Below are 23,242 nucleotides of genomic sequence, written 5' to 3'. Positions count from 1 at the left end.
GGATAGAATGCTGCCAGACAGGTGCTTTGGACCACTGTGATCAGAATTCTGGTCCACCCTGATTTAAGATTTCACAATTTAAGATCTGCTTTAGATCTGCACAATTGGGTTGGCCCACAGGGCCTACGGGCCTGATCAGCAACCTCAGGCTCCCACCAAGACTTGGGAGTGAATTTGAGTTGAAATATTTTTTACAATATGTGTCACTTGTATCTGGGGTTGTTTGGAACAATTAACATCTGATGTGTCAGGTACACATAGTAGTCCCTCAGAAAAATGGGCTCCAGAGTTATAACTGTCTCCACAATGACAGCGTCTTTAGCATAACGAACAATGAGGAAGGGACACTCCACTTGGCCTGAGGAATGTCCTGGACATTGGAGCCCCTGGGTTCCCACAAGTAGGGCCTGCTTCTTGAAAGTTTGTAGAGGCAGCAGTGAGGTCTAGGGAGGCGCTGGAGGCCCTGGAGAATAGGACACTTTTGGTCTGGGTATCCTGACATCCCCCACCAACCTTGGGTTCTACTCCTTCCCTGTCAGCAGAAGGCTCCCCTCGGCCTCCCAGTCTCCCCACTTCCCCAGTGGCCCAGAGAGAGGGGGTGGGCATGGCTCATCCCCTTTTTTATTTGCCTGGGAGGAGGCTTTGCCCCCTCATCTGACTTCTGCTTGATCACATCCTAAAGAGTCCCCGGCCGGCCTGCCTCCATCCTTCCTGTCTTGGTGTTGTGCAAGGCTGCAGCTGCCTCCCTGACCCAGGAGCTCTGTGCTAGGAGGAGAACTAAGGCACTGGGAAAGAGGAAGCAGAGCTGAGTCCTGATCCTCATCGCTTGCGGTGCAGAGACAGGAGCCAGCTGCGTGCACTGGGAGCTCTGGCTGCCCCTGGAGCTACTTCCTCCTTGACCAGGTACTGCTGACCCTGAGCCAGAGGCTGGGGGGATGTAGCGGGGGATGGGGGGGCTGGGGCTTTTGGGGGACATGTGGATGTGGATGCTGGACTCCAAAGAAACCCAAGACTGAAACACTAATCAAAGCTGTACTCAGTACCCCAATCCTCCCACCACTCTAAATCCTCCCAAATCACAGCCCACTCCCAGACTTGAGCCCACCCCACTGCAGCCCCAAGCCCAGCCCCCTCACCTACATGGTCTTGGCAGCCACTTACTAATCACCTTCCTCATGCAACCCCAGTGGCTCCATCCTTCCCACACCACCCAACCCAACGCCCTTAACCTAGCCAGGCCTCAGCATCACCTGTGACCAACTCCGGGTGTCACCCACCCCCAGCTGTCATTCCACACTGCCCCTTGGAGGCCCCAATCCCAGGCTGAATCACATCCCAAACTCCATGCTTCCATGCTCAGAGGCTCCCTTACTCTGACCCACCCCATTCCTCTTGGTTCATCACCACTGCAGAGGACCCCATCCTGCCCCACACATCTAGGGGCTGGGGGCTCTCGCCAGGGCCATCCAAAGCCCAGCTAAGGAGCCAAATGCTAGTTTTCAGCCCCTCAAGTCAAAGCCATGCCCAGTCTTCATGATTTCTATGGCTTTCAGAATGAATTTTGGGCCTGCATTTTTGGGGCTTTCCTCTCTTTGAAGACAATCTATTCCTAGAATGACCTGGCTATGCCCTGACTTCCTGTCTTTGGGCAAGAGCCTGCCAGCTGGCTGTATCAATCACCCCATGTCCCAATGTCCCTCTTTCTCCAGCCAGATAGGGAAGTTGGGGAGAAGCCCTGGTGTTGGGAAACAGAAACTGAATTCTATACCCAGGCACAGCTGGCTACAATGAAATGACCTCTGCCCTATCTTGCCTGGCTGGACTCAGCCTCAGGGTCTGAAGTCAGGGATTTGGGGTCTCAGCCTGCCCAGATATCCTTGAACAGTCGATCTCACATGCAGCCAAAGCAGCTCCCCACAGAGCACCAGACCACTCCAACCCATCCTGATTCCAATTCCAAGGTGGGAATTGAAACCCTGCCTTTGGAGCACTCAAGACTTGGAAACACAGAATGAGCATCAGGAACTTCTGTTTGGGAGCAATGCAGTGTTCTGAAGAGTCACTGTGTAAGAAGGGCCACAGGGGTTCCTGCCCCCGAGTACCCTCATTCTTCGCCTTTCTCAGGACTGGAATCACTGCCACCAGAGGGCACTGGGTACCTGCTAGGCCCAGCTGCCCCATCCCAAGCCCAGAGGCACCTTCCCCTCCGCATCAGGTTTCACACAGGGACAAGAGGCTCCCTTTCTGGCTTTGTGCCTGCTCTTTCTTTTTCCAGGAAAATTCTCTGGGCCAAGGCTGGCCTTTGGTGTGGAACAGGCTAAGTCAGTGATAGAGGACCTGTTGGAGCTTTCAGTGTTAACAAACAGCTGGCTGCAGCATGTGTGCCATGTCACTAAGCCAATAAGGGGGCTCCAACAGAGTAGACCCACAAGGACAGCAGTGGGCTAGGCAGAGATGACCTCCAAGTGTTCTGGTGCTTCTAGGAAGTTCTCCTATGCACTTTTCTTTCTTTCTTTCTTTCTTTCTTTCTTTCTTTCTTTCTTTCTTTCTTTCTTTCTTTTTTTGGTACAGTGTCTTGCTATGCAGCTTGGATTCAGTAATCCTCCTGTCTCAGCCTCCCCAAAGCTGGGATTACAGGCATATACCACCAAACCCAGTTTCAGGGACAGCACAGCATGCAGTACTGGGGGTTGAACTTGGGTCCTTGCAATTGCCAGGCAGGCGCTTAGACCACCAAGATATCTCCCCAGCCCTATGAACTCTTTCTTTTCTTTTAATTAATTTTATTTTGAATATGCATTCTTTTGGGATCTGTATACTTACATCCACAATCTCTCCATAAGCTTCTGTATTGCCCCTTCTAGAACCCCAGGGAGCTGGGGACACAACTTGTGCGAATGTCCCCAGCTGTAGAGGGGCTGAGCTTGACACCCTGAGGGCCTAGATTATCTCCTGGCGCCAAGTTGGGATACAGGTCCCTGGAAACAGCAGGTCTAGTGCTTTCTCCAGCTGAGGACAGGTCCTGGCTGCCTGCTGAGCGGAGATCTTCCTGTCTTGCCCGTGTCCTTGGTGCACTCCCTGTTTGGATGTTCCTTCTGCCTTCTACATCAGGCTCAGCACTGCTCAGGCATCAAAGTGCCTCGGCCTCATCCACGCCTGATCTCGGCTCTGCCCCTTCCCAGGTGTGCCCTAGGGTAGCCAGCAGTCAGCTGAGGCGGATGGGCTGGGGCCTGGGAGATGTCATGCATTTCCTGTCCCCACTTGCAGCCTCCCCAAGCCCTCCTATCATCTGCTGAGCCAGCAGGCACCAGGGAGGATTGCAAAGTTGGCCCCACGCGTGCACACGTGCGCATATAGAGATGGTGCTATTTCCATCTTGTATGATTTCCTGAATAAACTGTCTTAAATGTACTTGATAGCAATACATATATCTGTATTATTGTGTAACCATCTTACTGTCTCTTTCCAGAACTTTCTTAGTATCCACATAGAGACTCTGTACTCATTAAACCCCAACTCTCCACTCTTTCCTTCCCCCAGCTGCTAGTACCGTCTAGTCTATGTCTTGTCTGTAGGAATTTATATGCTCTAAAAATTTCATGCAGGTGAAATTATGTAATATTCATCCTGTTGTGTCTGGCTGATCACACTCGTGTGTTCAGCTGGTGTGGTGCCCGTGCCTGGAATCTCAGCTACTTTACATACTGAGGTAGGAGGATTGCAAGCTCAAAGCCAGCCTAGGCAACTTAGCAAGATCCTGTCTGAAAATTAAAAATACATAAAAGGGCTGGGGATGTAGCTGAGTACTTCTGGGCTTCAATCCCCAGTATAGCAAAGCAAAGTTGGGGCCAGGGAGATGGCTCAGTGGAATAAGTACTTCCCTGGCAAGTGCAAGGGTCTGAGTTCAATCCCCGGTTCTGCAAAAAAAAAAAAAAAAAAAAAAAAAAAAAAGACCATTGGGCTGGAGAGATGGCTCAGTGGTCTAACGCACCTACTTGAAACAAGCTTGGCAAAGCACAGGGACCTCGGTTCAATCCTCCAGCACCACATGCCAGCCAGCCCCGCCCCCTGGTGGGCTGAGCTGGCCACACACACACACAATAACACACACACAATAAATAAATGTAATAAATAAAAAATAAATAAATATTTAAAAAAAAACCCATCTAGCAAAGCAAAGCCATAATGTTTTTAAGGTTTGCCTGTGTTGTGCCCAGCATTAGGATGTCATTCCCCTTGCAGTCGACGACCGCTCCATCGTGTGCATATGGCACATCTTGCTGGTCATTCTGATGTGACACTGCTGCTGTTTTACCCTTTGGCTATTGTGAAAATGCTGCTGGGAACCCTGGCAAACCTCTCCATACTTTTCCATGTATGCTTAGGAGTGGGACGATGGGTAATTTTGTGATGCTATGTTGGATATCTTTTTCCTTTTGCAGTAGTTAACCAGGGCCTTCACCCTGATCTACCCGCTCCCTAGTCCATACCTGTGGGGTCCCAGAAAGCCCCCTCCTCACCAGAAGCACTCCATGGCACAGGGCCTGTGCTGCGCCCTTGTATCACCTGGAACACCTAGACTTTCCCTGTCACCTCTCGGCTTCTACTCTGAATGCCAAAGAGGCTCAGAAGCCCATACCCCTTTATCACTAAGGGAGCTGAGTATGCCTGAGGCTTTGCACTGCACATGGCCTCAGTTCCAGACCCTCCAAAATGGCCACTCATAAGAGGCCACAAGGCAAACACAGATAACTCTAGGGTGACCATCAGGACTCTGAAGGGAAAGGTCCAGCTGAAAATCCCATCTGTGCTTGCCTTGAAGTCTGGATAAGATGTCTGTAGACAGTCAATCCCTGGTTCCACCAAAAAAAAAAAAAAAAAAAAAAGAAAAGAAAGAAAAAAGAAAAAGTTGTCTGTAGACAAAGATCACTTGTGGTGGTAGATGTCACAGCTGGGTAACTAGGAGCCTGCGGGCAGACATGACAGGGCAAGAAAAGGGAGGTTTTTACCTCTTAAAGACAATGGAGAGCCACAGAAAACTTTAAAACAGAGGAGTGACTCTTAAAGGCAGCACTTTGGTAAGCAGTCTAGCTCCATTAAGACCAGGCCTGGTGGCACACTTCTGTAATCCCGGCACTTTGAGAGGCTGAGACTGGAAGATCTCAATTGCTCAGTCTGGGCAACTTAATGCCTTAGTGAGACCCTACATCAAAAAAATGGCCTGGGGAATATAGTTTAGTGCGAAAGCCCTGGGTTCAATACCTTGTACCTCAAGAAAACAAACAAAAATCTCATTATGGCCTCATAACCTCTGTGATGAGGGAAAAAAAAAATTCCAGTGAGAAATCTTCCTTGTTACTGAGTATCCTGGAGTCAGTCACTGGGTGTCTCTGGGCTCCAGTTCCTTCTGGCTTGAGTGGGAAGGAGGGGGCCAGGAAGTGAAGGAGGAGGTTGAAACAGCTGATAATGAGCCCTGGGACTGTGTTCTTGAGGGGAGGGGAAAGAAGAACTTGCGGTAGGGCCAGGGGGTGCAGGAGATCTTTCTGGGGCACGCCACTAAGTGAGGATATTTCTAGGCACAGCCCCAGCCTAGAAGGTGGATTCCTGTCTCCTTGCTGGTGGCCACTCTGGAAGCCCTAAGAAGACCTGTCTCCTCCCTGGGTTGGCCAGCACAGGAGGTGGGACACAGGGCTGGACTCTCAGTAGGCTCTGGGGCTGAATGCCCTGAGGTATTCCAAGGAGACCCCTGTGTGCCAAGCCAGCCCAGTGCCTTTCCCTCTTAGGCACCAGAACCAGCCTGGGACATGGCTATGGATTTCCTGCTCCAGTTGCTCAGCTTTGCCTCGGTCTTTTCCTCAGGTAAGCTGCGGCCAGTGCTCGGTTTCCAGGGCTCTGCCAGCGGAGGTTCAGCCCCAGCAGTCTGGATCATGCCTGGCGAGGTCTGACTGCTGCAATTGAGGAAAGACACAGGGAGGTAGCAGCAGGGAAGAGAAGGGCCAATGTCCCTCTGGAAGCTACCCTGACACGCTTCTGCCAAGCTGTGGGGCAAGGGTACCCCCACCTGGGGGCACTGAGAGAGGCTATCTGTGCTACAGGGGATTGTGGGGTCAGGGCAGGGTCTGGGATCCTATCTGGGGCACCTTTCTGGAGCACATGGGTCCCCAGACCATATCATCCTCCTCTTTGCCCCATCACTCTTTCCACAGGCCAGCCCTCATGGGGCGTCTCCAGTCCCAAAGACGTGCAGGGTGTGAAAGGTTCCTGCCTTCTCATCCCCTGCACCTTCAGCTTCCCCGCCAATGTGCAGGTGCCCAATGCCATCACTGCCATCTGGTACTATGAGTACTCAGGCAATAGGCAGGTGGTGAGCCACTCAGCCAACCCTGAGCTGGTGGAGTCGCGCTTCCGCGGCCGTGCACAGCTGCTCGGAGACATGAACCACAAAACATGCACCCTGCAGCTGAGCGACCTGAAGCCTGAGGATGCTGGTGCCTACAACTTCCGCTTTGAGATCAGCGAGGGCAATCGCTGGTCGGATCTCAAAGGCACCTCAGTCACCGTGACAGGTAAGGATGGGGTGTTCTGGCTGCAGCCTGGCTGCCTAGCTCACAGCCTCATCCTTGTCCCATCTCATCCTTGCCGATCCTGCTTCCTCCTTGCAGCCTTTCCTGCCCTTGAGGTCTCTGGACTGGAGCTCATCCCTCACCTGGGGTTGCTAGGGCAGGAGCTCGCAGGTGTTGCAGAGGGAGGGGGTGGTGGTGGTTCTGAGCTCTCCTGTCTTTGTCCTCAGAGATGCCCCAGGAGCCCATCATCACCTCACCCAAGGAGCTGCTTGAAGGCACAGAGGTGACCTTCAACTGCTCCACACCCTACGTGTGTCTGCAGAAGCCTGTCAGCCTGCAGTGGCAGGGTCAGGACCCCACTCGCTCTGTCATCTCCAAAATCCAGAAGCTTGACCCCACAGATGGCATCAGCCACATGGAGACCCTCCACATGGCCCTATCCTGGAAGGATCACGGTCGGGCCCTGCTCTGTCAGCTCTCAGTGGCCAACCTCATGAGTCAAGGCCAGCTCTATCTCCATGTGCAGTGTGAGTGTCTGGGGAGGGACACCTGGGAGCAGCTTCCTTCCTGATGCCAAGCTGGGCACACTCAAGCCTCTAGACAGGGTGGATGGCTCTTCTCCAAGCCAGAAGAGCCAGGCACAATGGCTCTCTTCTGCCTTTGCTGGCTTTAGAGGGGCCTGTCTGTGAGGCCTGGAGGAGCAGAAAGAGGGAGACACAAGAGATTCCATGGAGCTTTGGGGGTCGGTGGCAAGTACCCCAGAGTTCAGCCTCTCTCTAGAGGATGCTGAGGAGCAGATTGCACCCTTTTCTTGTTGTAAACTGCTTGTGGCAGGGGCCTGACTGAGTAAGTGGAGAAAGCTCGACTCCTCCGTGAGTCCCACCTCCTCCCAGCTCAGTCAAATGGGCACCTGTTCCACAGAGGCAGCTGCTCCCAGACCAGCCGCTGGCCTCCTGCAAAGACTGGCAAACAATCGCCTCCCAGGGCTGGTGTTTTCACCAGAATGGTAGAATGTAGTTAATGATACCTTGCTTTTCTCTCATGGAGCTGGAAGAAAATGAAAGAAGGTAGAAGGGTGCTTGGCAGTGGGAAACATGAGCTTTTCTTAGCATATTTGCATAGAGGTCTTGGAACAGATTTGAAGAATCAATTTCTTACTATTGTGGGTCCCTTCCTTACCAACTAGTCACTTCTTCTGAGAGCTAATCTGATGCTCCCTTTAGCCTCCCCACCATTTGGGGGCTGGTCTCTTTTCAACAGCAACCACAGGCCACTAAAACCGTGTGGGCCTGTGACCCTCTCCATGCCATCACCTCGATCAGAATGAGACAGCGGGCAGTGCTGTGAAGCCGAAGGCTGCATGAGCAAGCACTGACCAGTTAGCAGAGTCTAGGTGGAGAAGAATGGAAGCAGCTGGGGTAGGGGGGGTGGCTGCCCTGGACACGGGCCACTTGAGTCTGATGTTTTCCCTGGGTAACCTTCCTTAGAGCAGAGCTTTGAAAGATGGGGAGAAGTGTCCCCATCCTGTCCTGCCTTGTAACTCATTCGACACCCCCATGGGGCCTTGCAGATGCCCCCAAGGGCGTGGAGATCCTCCTCAACCCCTTGGGCCAGAACATCTTTCCTGGGAGTCCGGTCACACTCACCTGCCTAGTGAACAGCAGCTACCCCACTGTGAGCTCCGTGCAGTGGCTCAAGGACGGGGTGCACCTCAAAGCCGATGGCCCCATGCTGCAGTTGTCTCAGGCAGCCTGGGAGGATTCTGGTGTCTACACCTGCCAAGCCAGAAATACAGTGGGCTCCTCGGTCTCACCACCCATCAGCCTCCATGTCTTCAGTGAGTACTAGGGGAGCAGGATAGAGTCTAGGCAGGGACAGTTATGGCCAGGTGGCATAGAGACCCAGTTCTGCCTCCATGTGAGACAGATGTCCCTTGCTGAGAGGTGGGATGTCAGGAGGACCCTGGTAGGCAGAATGGGGAAGTGCAGGGTGACTCTAAGCACCTGCATGGGAGGTGGAGACAGTGAAGTAGAATCTGCAGATATTCACACTGAACAGTTGCACCCCAGGATTCTGAGGGTCACTGAGGAACCTCTTAGTATGCCTTGTGTTGCTCTCACAGTGGCCAAGGTCAAGGTGAGTCCATCAGGCCCCATCCTGGAGAACCAGACGGTAACGCTGGCCTGCGACACACCCAAGGAGGCGCCCAGTGGGCTCCGCTACAGCTGGTATAAGAACCAGGTCCTGCTGGAGAACGCCCATACCCCCACCCTCCGGCTGCACTCGGCCACCAGAGCTGATACTGGCTTCTACTTCTGCAAGATGCAGAACGCCCTGGGCAGCGTGCGCTCTGGCCCTGTCAGCGTGCTGGTCAGCCGTAAGTGGCCAGGGTGGTGGCAGTGGACACCGCGGGGCAGGACAGGAGAGTGGAGTCTTGCAGGAGTCTGGGTCCCTGGCATGGAAGTGGAGGCCACTTTACCCATATGGTAAACCAGGTGGATTCTGTGGCCCAGTGGCCTGGAACTCATGGTCCAGCTGTTTACGCCTGGGCAAGGCTTTGTCCTCCCTGGGCCTCCGTTGCCTCCTACTTTTCAAAACATTTTCTTTCTTTCACATTTATTTATTTATTTATTTATTTATTTATTGTGTGTGTGTGAGTGTGTGTGTGGCCAGCTCAGTCCACCAGGGGGCGGGGCGGGCTGGCCTGTGGTGCTGGGAGATCGAACTGCGGTCCCTGTGCTTTGCCAAGCTTGTTCCAAGTAGGTGCTTTAGACCACTGAGCCATCTCACTAGCCCTCAAAACATTTTCTTTCCAGCTGGGGATATAGCTCAGCTCAGTGGTGCTTGTCTAGCATGTGTGAGGCCCAGAGTTCGATGCCCAGTAATGGGAAAAAAGTTGTACTTGGAAATAAGTTCAAACTTATGAACATTGTAAGAATAGTACAAACAATTATCACATACCTTTAACCTAGATTCTCTAAATACATTTTGGTTCATTTATTTCACCCTTTCACTCTCGCTCCCTCCCTCTCTGTCTCTCTCCTACTGCTTAGCCTGCCTTAAGCACGCATGCTCAGTGCCCTTACATTAGCTTGTGGTTTGGCAGGGACAGCTCACACACAACCTGCTTCGTAATGAAGAGTTGTGTGGCTCATGTAATTTATTGAATACCTGTGCCAGTGGCTTGTCCTTGGGATCAAGTGGGTGAGCAGGGCCTCAGACAGTACCTTCACCATGCACCTTGAGACAGGACCAAACCACAAATCACTAGCCAGAGAAAAGGTAAACATGTAAGCTTCAAGCCGGTTGTGGTGGTGCATACCTATCATCCCAGCACTCAGGAAGCGGAGGCAGGAGGGTTGGGGTAAGTTCAAGGCCAGCCTGGACTACATGGCAAGACACTGTCTCAAAAAAGCCAAAAACAAGATCAAAACCAAAACCATCTCAAACTTCAAAGTAGAATTTCCATAGAACATGTGTTGCTTTTATGCCCTTGTAAAGCTGGGAAGAAAGGAGGTGGAACCATGTAAGTTGAGGACGGTCTGCATTCCTGTTCCTGAGCATCAGACATGGAGCCTCTTTGCCTCTGACTTCCCTGCATGTACTTCTCAAGACCTGTCCTGTATGTCATTCCAGTATAAGAGCCACAATCAGGAAATGTGATACTGGTCCAAGACTAAGCAACAGCACTTGTCCAGACTTTAGCGATTGACCCATAATGTCCTTCACAGCATTTTTTCCTCTAGTCCAGGAGCCAATCCAGGTTCACACATTTACGGCTGGATCCTTGTGTCTCTGTGTGCCGTGTCCTGTCCCGTGGGGACGTTTCCTCAGTCTTTCCTTATCTTTCATGATGCTGAACCTTGAAGGGCACAAGGCTATCCTTCAATTTACATTTGTTTGAGACTCTGCCCTTTGTCACTCCGTGTGTCTGTCATTCTGTTGAAAGGCCCACATGTTGTTGGTCCCATACTGGTAATGTCCCCTTGGATTGCTTGCTTAAGGTGCCTGGTCCCTATTGGCTTTCCCATCTTAGAAGTGCGGTCCTGACCTATGCCTGCAGAGCAGCTGTAAGGATTGATGGGACAATTCAGGGACTTTCCAGCAAGGAGCTCCTGGACAGTCCTCTTTTCAGGGTATTCTGGTACAAAAGGGCCCAGGATCATAGGTTCTGATAGGGGACCTGGAAGTGCTGTTGAGGGTGACAGGTCCACCTCTGGTCTTCACACAGACCCACCCCTCATCCCAGACCTGAGTGGCTTCCTAGAGACGCAGGCCAGGCTCGTGGGCATCCTCCAGTGCTCCGTGGTCAGTGAACCCCCAGCCACGCTGATGCTGTCCCACGGGGACCTCACTGTGGCCTCCAGCTCAGGGGAGAGTGATTACAACCCCCGCTTCACCATCTCCTCGGCTCCCAACTCCCTGCGCCTAGAGATTCGAGACCTGCTTGCAGCTGACAGTGGGGAATACAAGTGCACGGCTGCCAACTCCCTCGGAAACTCAACCTCCACCTTGGACTTCCAAGCCAATGGTAAGAGGGCGCAGATGGAGTGGGACTGTGCACGTGTATGTGCATGTGCCTGTGTGGCAGGAGTCCCAAATAGAAGGCCTGCTCTGGCCTCTTCCACAGGTTCCTGTTCAGATGCCAGGTATCGGGTTAGTACTATGCCTTAGTTACTGCAGACTGATCAGGCCCACAGTCCTCCAAATGAGTGTATGACAATGGCTAAATAAAAAGAGGCAAATGGAGTGATTTCAGGGTCCCAGGAGGATCAAAGCCCTCTCACAGAATTTGAGATTCTCTCAGGGGAAAGATCAAGCTGTGATCGTGTCTTATGACTCTTCTCAACAGCAACCACAGGCTTCACCACCTCACAGAATGGTGGGTGGCTTCACCCACCATTACAAGACTCAGTAGGGACCAGTGACTCACAGACGGTCTCTTACTATGAGTCCACTGCCCATCTCCAGACAAGGAGCCCAAGCCTTGGGCAGACTCACAAGTAACCACGAAGAGCCCACTGGTTAATTTCAGTCTGGCCCGAGCTGCTTTGTCGTGGTCTCCATCACTCTTCCTTCTAGGAGTCCAGGGTCTGTGCTAGGAGTTAGATGAAAGAGGCACAATAGAGAAGTGGGGTGCCCTTCCCTCCTTCTGAGGCTGTGATAGACATAGCCTCATAATAAATCAGTCAAACCAGGATTTTGGCACAAGCTAAGTTGTGGCTCAGAATCCTCAGTTGTGCCATAGACAGCTACTACCAGAAGGTCCAAATTGGTATTCAAGGCTGAACCTTCCTGATCCACCACTAGCCTAGACCTGGCTACAGTCATAGAGAATGAGGTGAAAACTCCTGCTGCAGGTGGTGGGTGGGGTGAGGCCCTGCAGCCTCCCCAGCTTCCTCCCCTCTCTTGTAGCTGCCCGGCTCCTCATCAGCCCAGCGGCCGAGGTGGTGGAAGGGCAGGCGGTGACTCTGACCTGCAGGAGTGGCCTGAGCCCAGGGCCAGACACCCGCTTCTCCTGGTACCTGAATGGGGCGCTGCTCCTTGAGGGGCCCAGCAGCAGCCTCCTGCTCCCTGCGGCCTCCAGCACCAATGCCGGCTCTTACCACTGTCGCGCCCAGGACGACCACGGCACCAGCGGCCCCTCCATGCCTACTGTCCTCACTGTGCTCTGTGAGAAGCCTCGCCCGGCCACACCCACTGTGGGGAGGGTCACCTGGGGCACCAGCAGTAGCCCCAACTCCTCCAGCCCACTTGACTCCATCCTGCCCTGCGGACTGAAGAAAAAGTGTGGTCATAGGCAGGCCACTGAGACCTTCCCACCCAGGGCTGAAATCAGGACCATGAGGCTGGGGCCTCCTCTACTTCTCTGTGTCTTGGCCTCCAAACATAGCCCACTTGCCCCTCTTCTCAAAGATATTCTGACCCCCCTTCATTTTCGGGAGGTGGGGTCTGGGACAACAAACTTCTATAGATGTGTACATGCCCTGTGGACGGGGCCCCCAGGGCTCCTGTAGATATTAAGAAAGAAGCCCTTGGCACTGGACAGACCAGGCCCTCTCCATCCTGCCACAGGCAGATACGCTGCAGTGGCCAGGGGCTGAGTCCTATTCAGGGAACATTTAAGTCCCAGAAAACCTTCCTGACACACAGGTACAGGTCTTGCCTCAGGAGTAGCTGAGACTTACAGCCACGTAGCACATACTTCCAGCTAGAAAACCACTCCCCTTCTTCCAGGAAGGGTCACCCAGCACCGGGGCCCTGGTCCGGTTTCCCTTTGGCTGTGCACAGCCTGCACAGCTGGTTATGGCTGCTCTGGGGTCATGCCTTTGTCTGGTGTGCTCTGGGCACCCATCCTGGAGTGGACTTGGGGCCTGGCAGTGGCCTTGAGGTGAGGGCCCTGCTCTTCCTTCCACAGATCCCCCACACCAGCCCACACTCACTGTGCACCTGGAATTGGATGCAGCTGGAGCTGAGGCTGGGCGGCGTGGCCTCCTACTGTGTCGTGTGGCCAGTGACCCACCTGCCCATCTACGGCTGCTCCATGGGGGTCATGTTGTGGCCACATCATCTATGGGAGGCTGTGGCACATGTGGGGGTTGCTCCCCACGTACAAAGGTCACCAACGAGCCCAACCTGCTTCGGATGGAGATTCCCAACCCAGTGCTGGAGGATGAGGGCGTGTACCTGTGTGAGGCCAGCAATGCCCTGGGCAACGCCTCAGCCTCAGTCACCTTCAATGCCCAGGGTGAGGGGCAGGGTCTATGCCTCTGTAGCCCCTGGGCCTTCCTTCTGGTCTCTGGCTGGGGTGGGGGTGGTCAGAGCAAGGGCTGTCTCCAGTGAGCCTGTGTCCCCTGCTCTCCAGCCACTGTCCTGGTCATCACCCCATCTGACTCACTAGAAGAGGGCACAGAGGCCAACCTGACTTGCAGCGTGAGCCGGGAAGGCACTGATCGCCCTGCCAACTTCTCCTGGTTCCGGAATGGGGCGTTGTGGACTCAGAGTCCCCAGGAGACTGTGAGGCTGCCATCTGTGGCCAGGACTGAGGCTGCCCTGTATGCCTGTCAGCTCATCACTGAGATTGCCACCCAGCCCTCCGCCCCTGTGTTCCTGAATGTGCTCTGTGGGTGCCAGGCAGGGCAGCGGGGTGCTGGGGGTAGCTCTGGAGCACACTGGGTAGGGCTGGGGTGTTGGCAGGGCAAAGCCTGGCTGGGCCTAGGCTTTTGTGTGTAGGGGGAGGGGACATAGTGTGGCAGGGTGGGCTGGGCTGCAAAAGCCTGAGCTCCCTGTTCCTACAGATCCCCCAGACCCTCCAAAGCTGTCAGCCCTCCTGGACATGGGTCAGGGTCACATGGCCATGTTCATCTGCACTGTGGATAGCCATCCCCTGGCTCAGCTGTCCCTGTTCCACGGAGAGCACCTTCTGGCCACCAGCCTTGGACTCCAGCTCCCATCCCATGATAGGCTCCAGGCCAAGGCCACCCCCAACTCCCTGCAGCTGGAAATCCGAGAACTGGCCCTTGGGGACTCTGGTCACTATCACTGTGAAGCTACAAATGTTCTGGGATCTGCCAACACCTCACTCTTCTTCCATGTCCGAGGTAAGCATGTGTCCTTTGATGATGGTAGACCCTAATACCAGGGGGCTATTTGTCCAGGTGTTGAGTTGTATTTGTGCTGTGGATTTTGCACAGAAACGGAAGTCTTTCTCTTTTTCATCCAGGCAGCCTCCCTTTTCTTCCTGGTAGATACTTTTGCCTGTCATTACTACAGCAGCCACTGGGAGGCAGTGGCAATTAGGCTAGGCGGCTGGTTTGGTTAGCACGCTTCTGACATAACTTACTTGTTAATGATATAATTTTGTTGTAAGTATAGTAAAAATTATCATAAAAAGCTTAATATACACATGTATTATGCACATATATGTATGAATGCATATACATATTCATATCCTTCTGTACACAAATACTCCCAAGCAAATAAGCAAGAAAAAAGGAAAGGTAATACCCAGAAAATGAACATGCTTCCTTTCCTATAATAATTAGCAGTGGCCAGTTTCGCACATTTACTTTGGACCTTTGTTCTGTGTATCTTTTGTTTGTTTGTTTGTTTTTGTTTTTGTTTTTTAGGGAAGGGTCAACAGGGTGTTCAGGGTCTCACTACTAGATCAGATTGTAGTGTTTCTCCTGTTTTCAGCCTCCCAAAGAGCTGGGATTACAGGCACATGCCACCATGCCCAATCTCAATTGTCGCCTCAGCCTGCCCCGGGGGCAGGGCCAGCATGGCAGGCCAGGGGATTGAACACCGGCCCCTGTGCTTGCTGACCCTATCTTTACTTATTTATAATATTCATTTCAAAGGCAGAGACATGGAGCGGCAGTCTTTCTCAGGAGCTCACTGTGTGGTGCACGATCTGCAGGCCCCACTAACCCTGGACTAGTGTAGTCTGGGTCTCAGCACGACATGTGCTCTTGTTTTCCACCCCGTGCTGTTTTGTCACTCTTGATCTTCATCTCCTGCTCCATGGCTGGGGACTGACCAGGACCTACCTGGGCCTGTTTCCCTGGCTCTTGTGCCTGGCTCTTGTAGCCTGGATCTGGGTGCAGAGTGGGCTAGCGAGGGCTGGAAGAGCTCCAGGTTGCACAGCTACCACCTGCTCCTCAAGCCCTCAGCCATCGACACTGTTCATGGGCAGGATGGTGGCCTTCAGCTTGATCTGAACCCCTCCTATTTCAGTGCTTTAAGGGTTGGACCAACATTTGTCAAGAGCTCACACATGCAGGTGTCACAAAATCCTGGTTCCCATAGACACAGCGTCCTGTGGGTGGGATGTGATTGGCAGAACAAAACCATAACTCCAGTTGGTGGGCGATGAGTGCCAAGCAGGACAGAGCTGCTATAAGTGGGTTGGGAGCAGAAGCAGCAGAGACATATGGCTGAAGCTGGACAGCGGTCTAAGGAGAGCCTTCGGGGACACAAGGGTAGGGTCATGAGGTCTTGCGCAGCCAGGCATGCAGTCCTAGACTGCTGGAATTGTACAGAGGCCATACCTGCCTTGGTCTCTCCCTGCAGAAGCCTGGGTCCAAGTCTCACCATCCTCTGAGCTCCAGGAAGGCCAGACTGTGGTCCTGAGCTGCCTAGTGCCCACGGGGGTCCCCGAGGAAGCTTCATACCTCTGGTTTCGGGATGGCCAGCTCCGCCACGAGTGGACATCGGCCATGCTGCGCATTCCAGCCATAACTCTGAAGCAAGCTGGTGCCTACCACTGCCAAGTTCAGGCCCCAGGCTCAGCCACCAGTCTGGCTGCCCCGGTCAGCCTGCATGTGTCCTGTAAGGGCGTATCCCACTCATAGATGGGAAGGGGCTGTGACCATGACAGAGCCCGGGTGGGGGACTCTGGCCAGACCCTGACCATTCCCCACCATGCAGATTCCCCACGCCAGGTCACACTCACCACCCTGATGGACACAGGCCCAGGGCGACTGGGCCTCATCCTGTGCCGTGTGGACAGTGACCCTCCAGCCCAGTTGCAGCTGCTCCACAGGGACCGCCTAGTGGCCTCCACCCTGCAAGCTGTGGGAGAAACTGCTGGCAGGGATGCCCGGCTGCAGGTGACAGTGACCCCTAATGCACTGCGTGTGGAGATCCACAACACCGTGCTAGAGGATGAGGGCATCTACACCTGTGAGGCCACCAACACTCTGGGCCGTGCCTCAGCTTCAGCTGACTTCGACTCCCAGGGTCAGTTCTTGTTTGGGTGTGTGCACGCACATGCATGTGTACCCCGAAAGAGAACAGAGATGAGCGAGGGCTCCGGAAGCCACTTAGCTATATCACTAAGCCTACCCCCCTTGAAATAGGATCTTTCTTGTTTTTCTCATTTTTGTTTTTATATGATACTAGAGATTAGGCCCAGAGATACTATTCCCCTAAATTATATTCCCAGCTCTATTTTATTTTATTTTTGTTTGTTGAGACAGTCTCATTATGTAGTTCAGGCTGGTCTTCAACTCACTATGTAACCCAGGCTGCCTTAAATTCACTGCAACCCTGCCTCAGCCTCCCAAGTGCTGCATTACAGGTGTGTGCTATCATACCTGGTTTTTTAATTTATATTTGTATAATTTATTTTGAGACAGAGTCTCACTAAGTTAACCAGGCTGGCCTTAAACTTATGACCCTTCTGCCTTAACCTGCCCAAAAGCTGAGATTACAGGCATGAGGCATCATACCCAGCTGGAAACACTCTTTTTAAGCACAGAAATTTTCATGGATGCCCTGCCTATAAACTAATCAGAAAGTGCATCTTAAGGAGAAACTACAGGGGCACTGGGAGGCCTAGTTCTCCCCTATTTGCCCCTAGCAGGGCAGGGAGGGACTCAGGACTCTCCAGGGATCAGCTTGGAAGCACCCTGAAGACAATGAGCCACGTTTGAGGCACGTCCTGAGGGTGACTCACCCACATGCAGACAGGTGACCCCCTTCACACCACCTCAGGCCTTCATGGGTGTCCCTCTCTCTCCAGCTGTGAGTGTGCAGGTGTGGCCCAAGGCCACTGTGCAGGAGGGGCAGCAGGTGAACCTCACCTGCCTCGTGTGGGCCACTCACCCAGCCCAGCTCACCTACAAGTGGTACCAGGATGGGCAGCAGCGCCCAGGAGCCCACTCCATCTCCCTGCCCAACGTCACACTCGCTGACGCTGCCTCCTATCGCTGTGCTGTGGAGACCCCTGGCCAGGTGCCCCGCCTCTCCACACCTGTCACCCTGGATATCCTCTGTGAGTCTGGCTGGATGCAGGGAGGGATTCAAGGCCAGGGCCCCACAGCTAGCCGAGAACTCCATATCCAGCCAGTGGATGGAGCACTGGACAAAGCGCATTGATTTGGGGTGAAATGTTCTTTCTGGGCAGAGGGGCAGTTGGGGTAAGAGCCAGGCCCCGCCTGGGTTCCAGTGCCACCTGCAAGCCCCCTGGGACACTTTCTGGGCCCTTGCAGATGCACCCCGCAGCCTACGCCTGACCTACCTTCTGGAGAGCCGTGCTGGGCAGCTGGCTCTGGTGCTGTGCACGGTGGACAGCCGCCCACCTGCCCAGTTGGCCCTCAGCCATGCCGGCCACCTCCTGGCTTCCTCATCCACAACCTCAGTCCCTAACACACTGCAACTGGAGCTGCAGGCACCGAGGCCCAGTGATGAGGGGCTGTACAGCTGCTCAGCCCACAGCCCTCTGGGCCAGGCCAACACCTCGCTGGAGCTTCGGTTGGAGGGTGAGGCAGGCCTGGCCCAGGCTGCAGGAATCAGCAGCAGTGTCTGCCTGGGCTTGGCTGACCCTGACCTCTTTAGGTGTACGGGTCACACTGGCTCCATCAGCTGCTGTCCCTGAGGGAACCTCCATCACAGTGACCTGTGAGGACCCTGCTGCACGCCCGCCCGCACTTTATACCTGGTACCACAATGGCCGCTGGATGCAGGAGGGGACAGCTGCCTCATTGAGGTTCCCGAGGACCACACGGGCTCACATGGGCACCTACTCCTGTCAGGTCCACGATGCCCAGGGCACACGCAGCTCCCGACCAGCTTCCCTGCAAGTCCTCTGTGAGCAGGGACCCTTGGCTGGCACTGCCCGGGATGAGGGTGGGGGTGCACAGGGAGTGCAGTGGGCCCAGCAATGGGCACATGAGAAACAAAGCCATGGAGCCCTAGGACCCCTGCCTGGAGGACTCTGCCCATAGGATTCCTGGAAGGTGTCACTTCTAGGAAGTGACCGTTTGTCTAGAGGCTCACCTCACCACCATCAGGCAGGGGTCAACAAGTAAAACAGAGCACCTAGACAAGGCCCCATCTGTGCCCTACCCTCCAGATCCCCCCCAGGATGTTGTCCTTTCCTCCTTCCGAGACTCCAGGACCAGCTCCATGGCTATGGTACAGTGCACAGTGGACAGTGAGCCACCTGCTGAGCTGGCACTGTCCCACAATGGCACAGTGTTGGCTACTAGCCATGGGCTCCACGGCTCAGCATCTGGAACTAGGTACATCCAGGTGGCCCGCAACGCCCTGCAGCTGCAGGTGCCGGATGTGCCAGCAGGCGGTGACGACACCTATGTTTGCACGGCCCACAATGTGCTGGGTTCAGTGAGCACCACCTGGCAGCTGCGGGTGGAAGGTAAGTAAGTGGGGGAGGGGGAGAGAAGAGGGCTTGGATGCTGTGATCCAGGCCCTATGTGAGGGGCTGGAGCTCTCACTAGAGGGCCTGAAGGGGCAGGAGATAGCACTGCCCTGAGAGACCAAATCACTGGAGGAGTCGCCCAGCCTGGGGGGAGATGTGGCTTCACCCTGCGGGATCTCGTGAGGGACAGCATGTGCCACAGTGCACAAGAGGAGCTGGAAGAGGGGAGACAGAGCTCTGTCCTCATGGAGCCCAGTCTGGGGTGGAGACAGAAGCAGAGCCCCACCCTCAGGCAGCCCAGTCTGAGTGCAAAATGCAGCATCAAATGGGCTGGTCTGATGAGGGGGGCCTGGCCTGTAGCCCTGTTCCCAGATACAAAGCAACCCTCTTCTGACTGTCTGAGGGGAAAGGCACAGTCCCACCTTGGGGCACCTAGATCCCAAGATGACCAAGACCTCTGCACATTGCACAGGACCGTAGAGCCCTGACCTCCTGCCTGTCCTTGTCTGAAGGACTCACTGGTCTCTTGGGTACCTGGGGGAGACACAGAGACAGGAATGAGGAAAAGATAGACAAGAAGATGAAAGAAGGGTTCAGGTGGAAGTCTGTTTGCCTGACTGGCAAAGACCCAAAGAACAGAAGGGGCCTTTATTTATACCTTTGCAAAGTTAGTATCATGTGACACAAGATTGCCTAGTGACTAACAGCTGACATTGACCAGGCTGGATGCTTTTCTCAAATGAGACTGAGATAGCTTGACTGCTTTAGGCAATCTGGCTTGTCCTGCCCTCTTGCATAAGATCAATTTCCAGCTTCACCTGCTCCCAACATTTGCCCTGACAACCTGCCCATCCTTACCTTGCAGGTGTGAGCGTGGTGGCCGAGCCAGGCCTGGAGGTTCCTGAGGGCACCGCACTGAACCTGAGCTGCTGCCTCCCTCCTTCTCCCAGGCCCACGGGCAACTCCACCTTTGCATGGTTCCGGAATGGTCGGCCACTGCATGCTCATGTGGGGCCCATTCTTGCCTTCAGCCGTGTGGGCCGTGCCCAGGCTGGGCTGTACCACTGCCAGGTGGAGCTGCCCTCTGGCCCCTCTGCCTCTGCTCCTGTCATGCTCCAAGTGCTCTGTGAGTGTTAAGCTCCTGCCTCCCTGCCTCTTAGGTGCCCATCTCGAGTTTTCCTCTTCTGTCTGCAAAGAACAAGGGCTTCACCAAATCCATGCCCTGTGCATCTGTCTTGCTTCCCTCACGAGTGAAAGGGGGCCATGTCAGCTCCCTGTTCTTGGAGGGGCACAGGAGATACAGAGTGCCTGGTACACAATGGGCTCTCATCAGCCATGGTCTCAGAGTCTAGTCTTCTGTAGCATCCAGGCCTCATCAGGCAGCTACTGCTGTGTAACAAGCCATCCCCAGCTCACAATTCTGTGGGTCTCAAATCTGGGCTGAGTTCAGCTGGGCAGCTCTGCTGGCCTCACCTCATCTGGCAGTAGGTGTCCAGTGGCTCCACAAGGCTGGACCGGCCAAGATGGCCTTCCCACACAGTCCCATTCAGGAAGCAGAGTGAGCAGCAAGACCTTCGAGGTCTAGCCCCTAAGTCCCACAATATCCCTTCTGCCTTCAGTTGGTCAGAGGGAGCCACAGACACCAGGGATGCAGAAATAGACTCCACTCTCCACAGGAGGTGCAGCAAAGTCACCATGTGTGAACAGCAGCAGGGAGGGAGGGATTTGTGGTCATTTCCTGAAACCTCCACTTTCTCCTCCCCACAGACCCTCCCAAGACGCCCACCATGACGGTCTTTGTGGAGCCTGGGGGTGGCCTCCAGGGCATCCTAGACTGCCAGGTGGACAGTGAGCCCCCAGCCAGCCTGACCCTTCACCTGGGCAGCAGACTGGTGGCCTCCAGCCAGCTACAGGGTGCTCCTGCAGAGTCGCATATCCATGTCTCAGTTTCCCCCAATGCCCTGCGGGTGGACATGGAGCTACTGCAGCCCAGTGACCAGGGGGAATATGTGTGCTCTGCCACCAACAGCCTGGGCGCTGCCTCTGCCTCTGCCTACTTTGGGGTCTCAGGTGAGAGGGTGCTCCCTCTCCCAGGCCTCTATGCTGCCTCCAGCTCAGCCCTTCTGCTGTGCCACGCCTGTCTGTCTGGTCTCAGCTGGCCTCTTGGAGTTGCCCAGATAGAGGCTTTGACATGAAGTGGGAGGGGAGCACTGGTGTACCTTGGAGGGAGCACTGGGGCCCAGAGCCATGGCTGCCCCTGAGTTCCTCCTCCGGGTTGCAGCCCTGCACCAGCTGCATTTGTTCCAGCATCTCCTTTGGGTGCTGGGACTGCTGGCTGCCTTCCTGAGCTTGCTGTTGGGGCTGGGGGCCTACTATGTGTGGAGGTAGGTCTGGGTCACCCTGCCCTTTTTCTTCCAGCACGCCCCTATTTTGTGGGGACCTCTTACCTTCCAAGTCCATGTACTGCTACTCCTAGTGAGGGATTTCCCCCAGAATTGCCTCTACACCTGTAGCTTTTTTTTCCTCCTCCACACCCTGTTTGTTGAAGAAAGGGCTGGGGAGGAAGAACAATGAGGTGCTCTGGAAATGGGGCATCCTGGGGCCCACATGGGCAGGGGAAGGAAGGAGGAGCAGAGTCCTCTGAGTCCCCTCTTGACTGTGCAGGAAGCGTTCTCAGCATTTGCACCTAAGCAAGAATTTGGAGATGAACTTCTCTGATGGACATGGGGACATGCAGGTACGCATTCTGCACACCTGGGCACATGCAGGCCTGATGCCAGCCTGTTCGCAGTGCCCAGCTGGCATCTGGGATGATGCCTGGGGCCAGGGGGAGGTTGGGGAGGAAGTACAAGGAGCCAAGACCCTGCTAGAGTGAGCGAGAGCCATGCTCAGCTCAGGGCTGGCTGTGTGGTTCGCTAGCAGCATCACCCCTACTTCCAAGACCCATTTTGCCTTTGTCTTCAGTTCTTCAACATTCCTGAGCCTGCCTCTCACCTGGGCGGGGGTGACAGTGTGCCCTGCCCCCACAGATGCGCAGCATTGGGGGTCAGAGGCAGAGCTCCAGCATGTGCATTACCACCAATCCCTGGGAACCTTGCCTAGGACGGGGTGGGGCACATGGGGTACAAAGGGTAAATGGCCACAGTCAGCCTATAGCCCGGGCTTCTTTGTGGAAAGTGTATTGATCTCGACACAGGCACATGTGGGACTTTATTCTGTGCTCAGCAGCTGAGCTGACAGGTGGCACTGCCTGCCCCCAGGAGGAGGAAGTACTGACAAACCAGGCACTGTGAAGCAGGCAGTGCCAGGTCCTGGCTACCTCTTCGCAAAGAGCATGGTGACACCTGACTTCTGAAGACTTGGCTCAAACCCCTCTCCCCCCATGAAACATGGGTCATGAGAGGTAGGGAAAGACTTTGTCTACCCACAAGGTGCTGGCTGTAGGGGACCCTCAAGAGATCTGAGTTGCTCCAGCCATCCACTTGTCTCTATGCCTCTATCTTTCTTCTGGATCTCCTCTCTCCTCCCCATCATCTCTTTTCCAAAGGAGGCATTGCCCCTGAATGACCTGTGGATGATTGGAACAGAAGGGTATTTGTGTCCTCATAGCTCGGCCAGGGCAACTCTGTACCATACAGTGTATCAGTAAGGCAGACTGCTCTAACATGAGACCAAATACAGCAGCTTCAAAATGAATTTTATTTTTCTTTCTCTACTAGTTTGGATATGCTATGGTGGCGTAAGGTGTTGGGGCTCAGGCTTCTTCTGTCTTACTTTTCTCCATCCCTAAAAGATAGACTTTGCTAGTGAGGTTCACGATGGCCCCACTGCGGCCATATGCCCCCCCACCCCCCACCCAAAAGATGAAATAATGAAAGTGGAAGGAAGGCACATCCGTTGTCACTGTGCACACAACCCAGAAGTTGCATAGGTCAATTTTACCCCCTTCACCTCAGCTGAAGTTTGCTCACATGAGCACACCAACCTGCAAGAAAAACTGGAAAGAGGGTTTTATTCTGAGCACAGAGTCCATTGAGTTTTGTTTCCAAATGGCTCTCACCTGTGGAGTCAATCCTGGGACTTTTTTTTTTTCTTCTGTATTTAGCACAGGGTCTACAGGGTGTTCAGGGTCTCACTATGTAGATCAGACTCATAGTGATTCTCCTGTTTTCAACCTCCCAAGGGCTGGGATTATAGGTGCGCACCCCCATGTTCAGTCTCAAGTGCCATCTCAGCGGGCCCCAGGGGCAGGGCCAGCATGGCTCACTGGATTGAACCCCAGCTGCTGTGCTCTGCCTAAGCAGGCACTTTAGTCCACTGAGCTATCAGGCTGGCCCTGGGACTTTGATAATGATGGGCATGGCCTATCTCAGTGCCCCTGGCCACTCTGTTCTTGGGCTTCCTGGAAGAGACAGTTGGTCCCTCTCACACAGCGATGGTAAAGAAATCAAGGTTTGGTAGTCCCTAAGGTGTGAGCATGTCTGATCGTTGGGCCAGATCTGGCCCTTAGAAGAAG

The 23,242-nt window shown here is 54.2% G+C and overlaps 1 protein-coding gene across 6 annotated transcripts; it reads left to right on the top strand.

The window, feature by feature from the left end:
* The first annotated feature begins 824 nt into the window (after nt 1–824).
* Siglec1 (sialic acid binding Ig like lectin 1) lies at nt 825–22,523 on the top strand. 6 transcript variants are annotated; one of them, XM_023718626.1, is made up of 22 exons: nt 825–903; nt 5,784–5,859; nt 6,207–6,566; nt 6,965–7,090; nt 8,134–8,400; nt 8,686–8,940; nt 10,795–11,094; nt 11,979–12,236; nt 12,982–13,311; nt 13,429–13,686; nt 13,862–14,164; nt 15,636–15,893; nt 15,993–16,304; nt 17,089–17,340; nt 17,558–17,827; nt 17,904–18,155; nt 18,421–18,723; nt 19,592–19,852; nt 20,494–20,796; nt 21,008–21,110; nt 21,391–21,463; nt 21,923–22,523. In XM_023718626.1, the coding sequence occupies exons 2-22, from the start codon at nt 5,805–5,807 to the stop codon at nt 21,956–21,958; spliced, it is 4,935 nt and encodes a 1,644-aa protein (XP_023574394.1). In that variant the 5' UTR covers nt 825–903; nt 5,784–5,804; the 3' UTR covers nt 21,959–22,523. The 6 variants fall into 6 exon arrangements, with proteins under 6 accessions (XP_023574394.1, XP_023574391.1, XP_023574393.1 ...); XM_023718623.1 differs by having other exon boundaries at nt 6,791–7,090; nt 21,987–22,523; XM_023718625.1 differs by having other exon boundaries at nt 6,791–7,090; nt 21,955–22,523.
* Nucleotides 22,524–23,242: the final 719 nt, after the last annotated feature.

Source organism: Octodon degus, unplaced genomic scaffold (assembly GCF_000260255.1).
Source record: "Octodon degus isolate 3935 unplaced genomic scaffold, OctDeg1.0 scaffold00060, whole genome shotgun sequence".
In the NCBI taxonomy this organism is placed as follows: Eukaryota; Metazoa; Chordata; class Mammalia; order Rodentia; family Octodontidae; genus Octodon; species Octodon degus.
This window is presented reverse-complemented; position numbering and strand designations above follow the sequence as displayed.

Bases quoted from the DNA above. Each gene is read 5' to 3' on its own strand.
- Siglec1 (XM_023718622.1), top strand. From the start codon at position 5,805: ATGGCTATGGATTTCCTGCTCCAGTTGCTCAGCTTTGCCTCGGTCTTT. The intron at 8,941-10,794 runs GTAAGTGGCCAG...GTCTTCACACAG, and splicing joins TGTCAGCGTGCTGGTCAGCC to ACCCACCCCTCATCCCAGAC. The intron at 17,828-17,903 runs GTGAGGCAGGCC...TGACCTCTTTAG, and splicing joins GCTGGAGCTTCGGTTGGAGG to GTGTACGGGTCACACTGGCT.